Source organism: Panthera tigris, chromosome A2 (genome assembly GCF_018350195.1).
Source record: "Panthera tigris isolate Pti1 chromosome A2, P.tigris_Pti1_mat1.1, whole genome shotgun sequence".
NCBI lineage: Eukaryota > Metazoa > Chordata > Mammalia > Carnivora > Felidae > Panthera > Panthera tigris.
In genome coordinates, this window is record NC_056661.1 from 108432333 (window position 1) to 108445302 (window position 12970).

General features: G+C 42.9%; 2 protein-coding genes across 4 annotated transcripts in view; one reads left to right on the forward strand and one right to left on the reverse strand.

Annotated features, from left to right (window-relative positions):
- Positions 1 to 6629, reverse strand: part of ANKMY2 (ankyrin repeat and MYND domain containing 2) — a 36943-nt gene extending 30314 nt beyond the window's left edge. The window contains exons 1-2 of one of the 3 annotated variants that reach the window (XM_007089084.2): positions 6237 to 6629; positions 947 to 1011 (exon numbers count right to left, since the gene is read on the reverse strand). In XM_007089084.2, coding sequence (XP_007089146.1) covers positions 947 to 1011; positions 6237 to 6303 — 132 coding nt within the window. In that variant the 5' untranslated portion in view covers positions 6304 to 6629. Of the gene's footprint in view, positions 1 to 946; positions 1012 to 4765; positions 4796 to 4905; positions 5734 to 6236 lie in introns of those variants that run through there. The other 2 variants (XM_042967655.1, XM_042967673.1) reach the window with 2 other exon arrangements.
- Positions 6630 to 6892: 263 nt separating this feature from the next.
- BZW2 (basic leucine zipper and W2 domains 2) overlaps positions 6893 to 12970 on the forward strand; it is a 62530-nt gene continuing 56452 nt past the window's right edge. The window contains exon 1 of the mRNA XM_042967686.1: positions 6893 to 7027. The gene's annotated coding sequence lies outside the window, so the exon portion shown is untranslated. The remainder of the gene's footprint in view (positions 7028 to 12970) is intronic.

The window sequence follows — 12970 nt, forward strand, 5'->3', positions numbered from 1 at the left end:
AAGTTATAAGCTTTAAAGTGAACACCTAAGGCTAGTATGTTCTTGGTGGATTACTAATTTAATCTATGAGAGTCTTCATCTTTTTAAAAATTTTTAAAATTTTTTGCTTGAAACTTTAATTCGTCTGACAGTAATTTTGCTACCTATGTCTGGAAGGATCAATAAAACCCCTTCCCCTTCTGCACGAGCAAGTGATGTAAACTTTCCAGCACTAGAACCACACTGAATAATCAAGTAGCCACGAGCCACCCAAGGCTAATGGCTGGTATCAGACAGCTCAGAACAGACATCGCCTTCATTGCAGAAAGTTATTTTGGAAAGCAGCTATACTAGAAAGTTGAGGTTAGGTTCAGTTAACTTTCCCTACAAGTAGAATTGCTGTATCAAAAGTATGTACATTTAAAAATGGCACATATTCTAAAATGTTCTCCAGAATGTGATGCCAATTTATACCTAATCCATTAGTACGTAAAAAGTCCAATGTTTCCCACACTTTACAAGAAATAATATGATTTGGTTTCATTTGGACTTATTTGATTATTAATAAAATTCAACATGTTTTTACATGCTTATTTGTATTTTGTAAACTGCCTGCTTACACTTGGTTTAGAGATCAGTATAACTTAATCACAAATGCTAGATAAGAACTCCTACTACTGTATTTTATATATTATCCAGTCTCATAGAAAATAAAACACTTTATTCTGCTTTTTAAATTTTACCTAACCTCGGGTGCCTGGGTGGCTCAGTTGGTTAAGCGTCTGACTTTGGTTCAAGTCATGATCTCCAGGTCTGTGGGTTCAAATCTGGCGTCGGGCTCTGTGCTGACAGCTCGGAGCCTGGAGCCTGCTTTGGATTCTGTGTCTCCCTCTCTCTTTGCACCTCCTCCACTCGTACTTTGTTTCTCTCTCAAAAATAAACATTAAAAAAAAAATTTTAATTTTACCTCATCCAAACAGTTGACACGGACATTCTTGCTGGCTAACAGTGTTCCTGCTTCTTGAACAGTACCTTTAAAAAAAAGAAAAAAAAGAAGACTGAAGAAGAAAATGTAAACTAAAGTTATTTATCATTATAACAGAAAAAATCTAACACCACGGAAACAAATTTTAAAGGGTTATATGTAAAACTAAAACTAGTCTGGTTAGATTGTTAAGAAACAAAGCATCAACACATAGTATTTTTCCCACAAAGTAATTACCCAGAACAGAGTTATAGTAACTAAAATAGCCCCATCTTGTTTTTACTTCCACTGACCTTAGAGTATATTAAATTGGCCATATTTTCTTTTTGGCAGTGATACAGTAACCACAAAGCATAAATAAGACTCTTAATACTGAAATCTTAAAGGGCATCTAGTCCAGCCCACCATCTAAAGCTTAAATTCCAGTCAATGTAATAATTGGAGTTCAAAATACAGTCAGTATTTATATTCTCTGTCATCACTAGGCCCTGTGAATTGATGGCAACATACTTATAATAGAATTCTTGGTTTAGAAATGCTTAAGTAAACATATCTTTAAAGCCTGGTTCCATATAAAAGTGCTTTTTGGTTAATAATCAGGCTCTCATACTGAAAGTCCTCTAACTTAAACTTGAAGGTTAGTCCTTTGTACATTTGGAAATAAGCCATAATTGGGCCACAACTGTCAGGTTTTTCCAGTCTTCTGTAAGGCATACTGACAGAAGCAAGTAGTTGCAAGAGAGAATGTTGCTATTATCATCATTAATAACAGTCAGCCACTCGTTCTGCCAAAAAATTTCTGGTTTGACAGGGACGAGACAAATGAAATTGAATGTTCTCAGGAAGAAAGGTTGAGATAAGCCTCTCCTCCAGAAAGGACATAAAAGGAGAATCCCACAGTGAGGAGTTATTTCTCTCTTTTAACTGAAAATTACAGTTCAAGAAGATGCTAAATTCGGCTAGTTTTCCAGAGTTAAATGTGGAATGCAGAATAAAGATCAGCCTGCTTCCTTCTCCCTGACCTGCTCTGCAGGCAGGTCATCTGGTTGTCTGACACCAACAGGGGACAGGCAGAGAAATGTCTCTTAGATTGACAGAGAAATAGCTCTGCTGGGGAAATGTGTCAGGCGAATGATCTACAAGTCTCTGGATTACAACAGCAGCTACCTCGTAAACAGTGCATTTTTCCCACCCTGGACTCCATCTGAGGACAGTTAGTACTACTGGATGAGGGGCTAAAGAATGAGTGAGGAAGGCCTTCAAGCACGTGAGCAAGTTCTACATGGGACATTAGCCATACCTGGGCTTCTCATCAGAGACTTTCTGCCACATCTTTAGAAAGGAATTAAACCAGAACAAAAACTCCGGCACCCTAATTTCACTTAAGAAAGATGCTTCAATTGATTTCCATTAGCCAGTGAAAAATAATTGAAATTATTTTCCATCTGATCAGGAGATGTTTGCTCAGTAAATGGAGAGCACCATAGGGACTGTGAGCCTGTCAAAGCATGCTACATGTTAGGGGGAATCTGGGGATTACGGCTCACGTGAGAGAACAGGTCAATAATTGTATAAAATGCTTAGCCCAGTGGCCAACAATCTAAGTTATATCTGGCCTGTCAGTGAGAAATTTAAAATAAGTAAATAAAAGATGAGGTATACACACACATATCACTGAGTACCAGTTAGCCTTCTGAAATGCAAGGAATGGGATGAAAAATTTTTTTCAAACTGTTTGGGCTTCCAGATTTTGGAAAATAGATGAGCAAAATACCCCAAGAGGAAAACCTTGTGATGATTTCTAATTTGATCTTCCTTACTTAACAACATCAGCAGGAAAATATAGAAGGTCTGGAATATACTTTAAATATGCACCATTGATTGTTCTTTCATTATACTTCAATATCGTTGGTGAAATACACCTTATTGTCCAAGACTATTACATAACCCCTTTTATGCAAACAGTGAAAAAAAAAAAAAAAAAAGTAGTAAATACATTCCTTTCTTGTTAAGTACCAAACAAGATAAGTGATTGAAGATCTTCTGGTTTATACTCTTAAAGGAAGATTTTATTTATTTTGAAATAGTGCTTCCTCAGTGCTTAACAAAAAAGATATCAGAACTTAGAAAAACGGGCCAATCTACACCTAATATAAGCCCATTAAATGTGCTTCTGTGATTTCAATTTTCTCTTCTTCAAAGTTGTAAAATGGATGCCATCATTAACTGAAATATATAAATGGTATATACCAAACAGCTTCCCGGTTTTATCTGGAACTTCTTCTGGGTGTTCTAACAAATAGGTAACCTGTAAATGACCTACCAAGTGAATTCACTTGAAGAAGAAATTGTTCTAAAGGTGTCCAGAAGCAACACGCAGTACTCTCTGGATTTTAAGTCTCACTTGCAGTCTGCTTAACTTCTAGAGGGCAGTGACAGGCCTAAAACGGATACTCAAAAATGTGCTGAGTTTATTTGAGATTGGCCCACATGGCAGGTCACACTTGGCTGAAAATTTATTGTCAGTTCCAAGTACTAGTGCTGACTAATCTAGTACTTCTCCAGGTTGAGAAATGTATCAAAGGGAAAACATAGACAAAAGCAAAAACATTAAGAACGCTACCAGCCCACTTAAAAAAAAAAATGATTCTTACGAGTACAAACATAAACTTTGCTTATGAACTCTATTCAACTATAAACCAAAAGTTATTTCTCAAATTAAATGCACACAAAACTATGGAATCAGTAACATTTAAAACTAAAATTAATTTAACTTGACAGATGATAATGTTTTGTTGAAATTAAATTGCCTCTAGAAGTGAATATGGTAAGGACTGCTGTGGTATTGGTATCATTTTTTGTTTGGTCTGTTTTCAACTCCAGCGTATTTCTAGCACTACGGGCCAAATGATCTCTCTGTTCTGTCACTTATTCCCTGTGTGACACTGGACAAGTTATCCAACTTGTCGATTCATTTACCGTAATAACAGACAACACAAACAGCATTTTAAATGCTTTATAGACGCTAACTCGTTGCATTCTTCTAGCAATGTTGTGGGGTAGGTACCATGTAGAACCAGAAGCTCAGAAAAAGCAATGTGTCCAAGGCCACATCACCAGCAAATGATTGTGGTAGGATTCCTAGCTCATGATGCCTCGGTGGATCAGTCAGTTAAGCGTCGGACTTTGTTCGGCTCAGGTCATGATCTCGCAGTTTGTGAGTTCAAGCCCCAGGTCTGGCTCTGTGCTGACAGCTCAGCGCCTGGAGCCTGCTTGGGATTCTGTGTCTCCGCCTCTCTCTCTGCCCCTCCCCGACCCACACACTGTGTGTGTGTGTGTGTGTGTGTGTGTGTGTGTGTGTGTGTGAAAAATAAATAACAAAATAATAACAGTTCCTAGCTCATCAAGGTTAAATGGATCGATACTTGTAAAGTGCTAAGAATTACGCTAGCTCATACCAACATTCAATAAAGGCTGACTATAGTTGGTATTTTCTCATATCTCCCATTATTTTTCTTTGAGAGTACAGAGATATCCCATGGACCTTCCCTTGATAAGAATGCGTCACAGACTAAGTCCATCTCAGTTATTCTCATGGGTTGGGCCAATGAAATTGGTGAACCACATTGTCTGTGAACCAATGCAACTTGATGCTCCATTTGGGCCCAGAAACATCACAGCACTAACCAGACTAAACTTAATTAGTTATCTTTCATACCACCTTTAAAATAAAAACTGTACACCTAGGAATATGTTCCAAGGATTCCACCCCCTCCCCACCCGCCCCTTCCAGAAACCCACCTTACAAAACTGTTCATTTGTTTACACTTTTGAAAAACTGATAGCTCTGTTTAAAAGCAGAATGTGCATCCCTGGTGGATTTTGAGTGGATCCTGTTTCCTTTTGCCTACCAAAGTACCTGGCACACAGCTGGGGCTTACATGTTTGCTGACTGGAATCCCAGAGCCTCAGGAAAAACAGAAAGAGTGCAGTGTCAAAAAGGTCGGCCAGGACCATGCAGAAGAAACATTAAAAGCAGCAACTACAGGACACACAGTTCTAGGCAAAGAACTCTTGTCATGATGAATGTAGATGTGACTGACTTGAAATTGTTGACATCAGATGAGGTGGGATCCGTTCATCAGCACCTGTTGGGTTCAAATCCGATTTTTCTTTTACATTTAGACTTGCCTTGTCAGCATGAAAAATAAATCTGCCATGGTCTCTGGGGGATCCAGATTTGACCCTGGCTGCTTAACAGAAACAAGACTGGACACTGGGAAGCCTTTATGCTGTCGTAAGTGGCCTCTCTGCCATTCCAGGTCAGATGTGGCTATCTCACTCTTGAGCTTCAATCAACCACATTAACTATGTCCGCAGTCCCATGCATCCCCATCCCGAGCCGTGACCGTGCAGGAGAAGCCACGAAGTCACACTCTTGTCACCTGCCGGGTAACGGAACTCAGCAGGGAGCTCCTCTGGGGCGTCCACTCGGGAACTGAGGGCTTCAGGCTCGTCCCCGCGGCCTGCATCTCCCGCCCCAGCACCCGGAGCGGCGGAAGTGGGACAGGCGTTGGGGGAGTGGAAGGGAAAGCACAGAAGAACTCGCTGAGAAGATCCATGCTGTGCTAAGTGCGCCGACGGCCGTGGACGCCTAGGCAACCTCTTCGCTTCCCTGCGGGTTCCTGCGGGGGCCGGGAGCTTCTGGAAGGAAGCTGGGGAGGCCAGGATGTAGAACCCTCAATGAAGCGATTTACCGACCTACTTCTGTGCCCTTATAAAGAACCCTTCTTAGGAGCTCCCTCCACCCCCCAGGCGGGGGCGGGGACAGCTAAAGGATCCAGATCTTTCGGCCTCCGGAAGTCGAAACGGCCCTTTAGACACCCTTCTAAGAACCTGAGGCCACTGTTGCCCGGACTGACGGTGGTCAAAATCACCTTGAGAGTTTTGAAGAATGTGCATCCAGGGACCCACACACCGAGGTCGCTCATTACAATGTGAGCTGGGGCCTGGAAACGAGTATGTTTCCAAAAGCTGATTTGGGAGACGGACCTCTGCAACCTCAGCTGGAGTCCCAGCAGTGCTTCCCGCTCCGCTCCTCTCCGCCCACGCAACCGGTCCGAGACCATGGAGAGAAACGCTATTTCCCGGTGCGAGGCAGCCAACCTCGCTGAAAAGCAGCGGAGGGTCAGTCCGGCCAGGGGCGCCTCCAGGGCTCCGCCACTCCCCCAGACCAGGCAGGCAGCGCCCGGTCGCAGCCCAGCACCCATACCTTTCCCGATGACTTCCAGCAGCTCCTTTTCCTCCTGGGTCAGCTCGCCTTTCGTTATATGAACCATTGCTCCCGCCAGCTTGAAGATGATTGTTTCTTTGAAAGTATTAAGAAGAAACGATATGTGTGCGCGCGTTAGGAACGCCAGCCGCACTGGGGCAGCTCGAAACCCAGGACCCCGAATAGCCAACCACGGAAGCGTTCGAATTCTCTCCTCCCTCCCACCGGCGGGCGAGCAGCGGGCGAGCAGCGGGCGAGCTCGGGCGAGCCGAGCGGTCGGTCGCTGCTAGCCCAGCGACAGTCACCGCCCCCTGCGCGTCATTGGCCGGGCCGGGAGGAGGAGCTACAGGAGGAAGCAGCGAGAGGCTCCCATTGGAGCAGCCGGGCCAGGAAAAACCCAACGGAGAAAATCAGAGGGGGAGATGAAACTCCTCTTCCACGTTCCCCACCCCCATACTGCCGCCATGTTCACATATTAGACATACGCCACATTTAAATTCTCTTTTCAGATGATCTTTGTCCGGCCGCGGCTACTCGGGGCGTACAGACCTCCCTGTCTGTCTCTGTAAGCCCCCACCATTTCCCCGGGAGTGGTGCAGCCCGGGCCAGGGGCGGGCTGGGAGGCGGGGCGGCGCGGGAGGCGGGGCTGCGCCGGGCTCCGTGGGTCGATGTCAATGTGTCTGTCCTTCACTCCTCCATTGTCTGCCGCCGCCACTGCCGCGGGTGCCACCGCCGCTGCCGGGATCGCCGCAGCCTGCAGCCTCGCGCGTCGCCGCTACCTCCTCGGACAGGTGAGAAGCAACCCGGGTGGGACACGGGAAGCCGGGAGGGCTGCGGGAACCGCGGGCGCCGCCCCGCCGGGGGGCTTCCATCCGGGCCGGAGCTGGCGGGGAGGAAGCATGTGCCTGCTGGGGCGGCTTCCTGCCCCCCGGTGGGCAAGCCTGCCCTCCACCCGACTGCCATCGCATATATCGCATATCCGCACCCGGGACTGAAGACTCGCCGCTCGCCCCATTTGGCCGCCCCGGGAGACCCTGGGACAGGGAGCCGGCGGGGGCGGGCCACGCGGTGAGAAGCGGCGGGTGCTTACGGTCTCGTGCGTGGCACGGCCAGATGCGGCTCCCCAGAGGCCGGCGCTGGGGCTTTGGGCTAGGGGCGGGATGGCGAGGAGAGCTCCCCAGTACGCGCGAGGGGGACGCATCGTGAGAATAGTGTCTGAAGAAGATAGTTCTCTTCTGGCAAGCCTTAACACCCTCCCCCCTACTCCTCCCCCCCCCCCCCCAACACACACACTACTTGTCATCTCCTCTGGCCTCTGTGGAAGCTGTGGAAGAAAACCGGATCTGATCGCCCTGTGGTGCCTGTTAAGGATGTTTGGAAGCAATTTACACTTAAACTAATACTTCGTTTATGAGAGACGGCCTGGGGGAAGGGGGGAAGGAAGGGCCTCTGCTCTGCCAGAGTTCCCAGTCTTTGTAACTCTGATCTTGAGATTTATGGAAATAGGGAGGGGAGGGGAAGGGGGCGGAGATTAAATTGGTGTTGCTGCCTATATATAGCCTTAGATTAGCCTCTTAATCCAACCTTCATTCAACTGTAATATGTTGCCTCGAGCTTTGAGCTACCACCGTAGGTAGCTAGGGGGTAAATAGAAGTGTGTACCACCTCCTGTGGCTCAGAAGCAAGACTTGCTTGCTAATTCGAAGTCAGTCATTCCTCCAGGGCGCGCATCCGTAACATATTTATGGCATCATTGAAAGCTTCTTTTAGAAATTAGTGTTTACGTGTCACTGTTGTTTCTCTGCGGACTAGTATTGATGTTTCTTCCTAGACCCATCTGCTTCAAAGAAAAATATTTGAATAATTATCTAGACCTTTTTTTGTTAAGCATCCCTACCACCGCGCTTTCTCCCCACAGTGCCATATATGAAATGAAATTCATTTTCCTCTGGCCATATGCCTTTGATCTTTTTCTTTTTTTATATTTTATTTTATTTTATTTTATTTTATTTTATTTTATTTTATTTTATTTTTGAAGCATTCACTAACGCTTCTGAAATCCTGGAAGATGTTCATCATTATTTCTTGCATTTAACAAAATCTTTTCTAAACTCCAGCTGTTTTCTTTTTAAGGCTTCATCTTTGCATGCTGGGGCAGATCTGAGCCCTAACATCTCACATGAAAATACTTTGAAATTATTCATCTCAGTGTATAACAAAGAAACTGTTGTTTGATGATGCTTTAATAATGATGTGGCTGTTCAAACAACAAGTAGTAAGGCTTTTGAGAGTGACCAATCTTTTGTAACACTTAAAATGCTGTTACTGCCACAGTTACAATTTATTTAGAACATAGTATCATGCAGAAGAAACCCACAAACCTAAGGAAATGCTTGCAGAGGAGCCTCCCCCAACTGGTGACAACATCTTACAGTGGATGTGTGTCCAGAATTGGGTACTTCATTGCCAGTATTTCCATGTCTTATGCCAAATTGGGGCCATGGTTACTTGAAGGTCACACCTGTTTGTCTCCCTGAGGTTGTCAGTTCCTCAAGGATAACAACTTATTACCTATTTTCTTGGTGTTTTATGGCATCTGATTGGTATTTAGGCCTCTGAATACATGACTTCAGTAAATTTAGAGTCAATGCCATTTAAAGACAAAAACTAACATCTACCAAGAAATACAGATAAATAGTATGTTGTTTAAGTTCCTAGAAACAGATAATGTAATGGATAGCGTTCATTGGATGGATTACATTAATCATTTTGTACAGAATAAATATTTAATGTAGGAATAAGATTAGCTAATGAGCACACCTTAAACTAGACCAAGGAACTTTTCTTGTAGTAAGAAAGTATTCATGTCAAACAAGTTTCATTAATAATAAAACAGTGACCACCCACTTGGGGAGTATTTAGTTTGTTTCAGATATTCTAGCAGATGCTTTGTATAGGATTATCTTAACTATTGTTACAGTGACCCAGGAATTAGCCAGTATTATCTGTATTCGGCAGATGAGAGGACAGAAACTAGAAGAACTTAATTACTTTGCCCACGGCCCCACAGTTAGGGAGTGCCAGAGCCAGAACTGGAACCCAGATCTGTCTCCAGAACTTTTTTTCCTACTATTTTCTGCCTATGTGGCTGGCAGTAAGGGGAAGGGGGAAATTATACATTCTTTCAACTAGCTAGTAGATAACAGATTCATGTAGTTCAGTATACCAAAGTAGAAGTCTCCTTCCTACCTCTTTTCCTAGTCCTTTCTTCATGACCTATAACCATTGGTATCTGTTTCTCTCATATCCTTACTGAAATATTTTATATGCTTGTAACTTAGATGTATATTCCCACTTTGGACAGAAATTGAAGCATACAATACACTGTTCCACACTGCATAATAAAGTTTGCATGATGCTTTGGTCTCTCTTCTGTTTCTTTCATCACCTTTTTTAAAATAATGTTTTCTAAAATGTCTGATATTTTGGGGTCTCCTCCTCTCTTTTCTGTTAGTGCCACCCTAGACCTCTCCTGGCCTGTCCACAGTGGATTGCTACATAGCCTGCTTCTCTCTCCTCTTACTCCATCCAGCTAGTAGTTCAAGGCACCATCAGTTCAATAAACCTTGAGCACCATCATCCACCCAAGGATGAAACATATACTCTGTAAAGGCCCAGTCGGTCCACTTAAAACGTGTCAATAGCTTTTCACTGGCCATAGAACAGAGGCCCAGTTCTTGCTTGCTAGTTCCAACTTCTGGTCCCAGCCGGCATTTCCAGTCAGCCAGCCCCTCCCACACACTCAGAGGTCACCACACTGCTGGTTCCCTCACATGCCAGTAATTTCCACCCCTTTGTTCCTGCTTTTCTCTTCCTGGAATGCCCTCCCTTCCCTCACCGCTAAGTCTCTTGTCTCCTCCTCATATCTGCTGGACCGCTCAACTTTTGAAATACTACTTACATGTAAATTCTCTCTGGCTTTCGTGATCACCTCATCCACTGAGGGCATCAGAGATGATAATAAACACATTTCTTCGTGCCCCTCAGCTAGGGGAATGAGTAAAATCTTTACACGGGAGTTGCTGGTACCATTATTGGCATTCTTGAATTCTCACCTATCTTCTTGTGAGCCCCAGTGCTCCCCCACCCCCCATCATCGCCGCTTCATCTGGATCCCCATGAAAATACCTGAAGCAGGTACCCTTCTCATGACGTTGTATTATAGTTCTTATTAATCTGTTTGACCCCTTCTCCTTCTCAACTTTGAATTAACGAGGACTAATTTACCCTTGTTTCTCAAAATCCATAATCCAGTGTCTGGCACCTAGTATATGCTCAGTGCTTGCCGAATTGAGTTCAGTTGCATCTCTAAGTTATTTTAGGTGGATTTGTTTACCTACTTGACTAATCCCTCCTGGCATCATGAGGTGATGTGGCACTGAACACACCTGCCATCACCAAGGGCTGAAGTTCTTTAAATGTTTGGGTGTCGAGCTTCTTGACATTCTGATTGATGAATGCTGTCAACCGAGAAAAAAAAAATGTTGATATGCACGTGGTTACAGATTTTGCATACCATTCCTGGATTTTCCAATTAAAAGAACTATTGTGGTTGTATTTTTTTAAAAAAATCCCTTATCTTTAGAGATAAGTACTGAATTATTTAAGGAGGGAATGTTATGACATCTGAAACTTGCTTCAGTGTAATTCTGTGACCATGGGGGACAGGGACTGAGAGTAAGAATATTAATGAGAAAACTGACTGGTTAACAATTGAAGCGGGTGATGTATGCAGTGACTTCATTATACTGTTCTCTCTACTTTGGGGTGTGTTTGAAATTTTCCATAATGAAGTTTTTTAAAAGGAGAAGTTGGAAGTATTATAGTTTCTAAAAATTGTCATTGTTGAACAAAACAGAAGACTAATATGAATGCAAATATTCTTTCTCTATACTTGGAGTTCAGCTTATGCAGTTACTCGTTTCCATGTTCAAACAGTTACACCTCAGTTTGCAAAGGACCGTCTTCCAAACAATGCATTTCCATAAACTATTCACCTCACATTTTAACTTCTCCACAAAACTCAAAGGTAGGTGGCATTACTCAATGCTTGTGTCACAGGCTTATGAATATCGTACCGAAAGCTAATTTTCATCCTTTTTGGAAAATGACAAAGTAATTTGCAGATAAGTCTGAACGAGGGATGCAGATACATTTAATTTAACCAAAAAAAGCAAGCTGTGAATGAAGCAGAGACACTGATTTCTTCTATGTCTCATAAACCGTTTCCGAAAAAGAAGGGTCAAACTGTCATGAGTGGCATTGTTCGGAGAAGTGTACTCATGTAAGCTTTTAAGGGCCACACTCAGAACATGTGCCCGCAAGACTTCTACTCAGCATTTGCTTATTTTCATACGTACACTTCCCTGGATATTTGCAACTTTATAACTTGTGTTTCCTGACCTTTAGGTTTCTTTTATTATGTTATGGACTTTTTAAATGTTGATGTTTCCCAAAGTCAACAAGGAAATTTGTTGTATGTATGATTTTTAAAACGTCTTCCCAGACTTTGAAGATTTTAAAGAAGTTTTAATGAAGCTTCAAAGCCAAGTCTTCACACTGTCTAAGGGCAATGTAGCCAATCCAGTATCACGGCCAGATATTGTTGAAGCATACATTAGTATATCGTCAACGCATATTTATATGAACTGTATCACTGTGGAATTTAAACCTCTCGGCCGGTGCCTCTTATCAGAGTATAACAAAACTGCTCCACGAATGAAAAGTAGAAAGCTATTTCAGCCTCAGAAGGAAAAAGTTAGTATTTACTTTCCCAATTAATACATTTAGGGAAGAAAATTGGCAGTTTTGTCTCTTGTCACTTGTCTATTGTGGGATTGTGTTAAACCCAGAAGACAAAGCAGCCCTTTAAATTACATTGATCACCCTCTGAGCAGAAGAATCTCTTCCTGGTCTGTTGATTGTGGAGTAAAGCAGGCCCATTAAGTAGCCTCTTCTGATCTGGTAGGAAATGATTATGGATGGTCTCTGGGAGACAGCCAAGCACAACCATAGCCCTGGGAATTGGAGAAAACCATGGCTCCAGCTTCCGGGATGAGATGTATTTTCCAAGGCAATCTTCCTTGCTTGCAGTTTCTTTATATATATATATATATATATATATATATATATATATATATATATATATATATATACCAAACTTGCAGGGTGACTTTGAGGATGCCCTGTACTGTAAAGTGTTATAAAAAAACAAGTTGTTATTTTTAGGGTCAATCCTGTCTATTTACAGTTGAGAAGAACACAATTACAGGCCTAGTTGAGGAAACATTTCAGTGTAAAATTGTATTGGCATTAGTTTTGCTATATGCTCATCTTCCTAGATTTGGGAAGATAAAAATTATTTTTAAAGAGAGACTCAAAAAATATGCCAATAATTATATCTCATTAATAAGAAAGATTTTGGTGTGCATCTGGTATGACCAATGAGTCACAGAGATTAAGACATGAGGGGCGACTGGGTGGCTCAGTCAGTCAAATGTCGGACTCTTGGTTTCAGCTCAGGTCATGATCTCACAGTTTGTGAGTTCAAGCCCTGCGTGTGTGTTTCTCTCTCTCTCTCTCTCTCTCTCTCTCTCTCTCTCTCTCTCTGTGTCTCTGTCTCTCAGTGAATAAATAAGCTTAAAAAAGAAAGGAATAAGACATGATCTTTATCT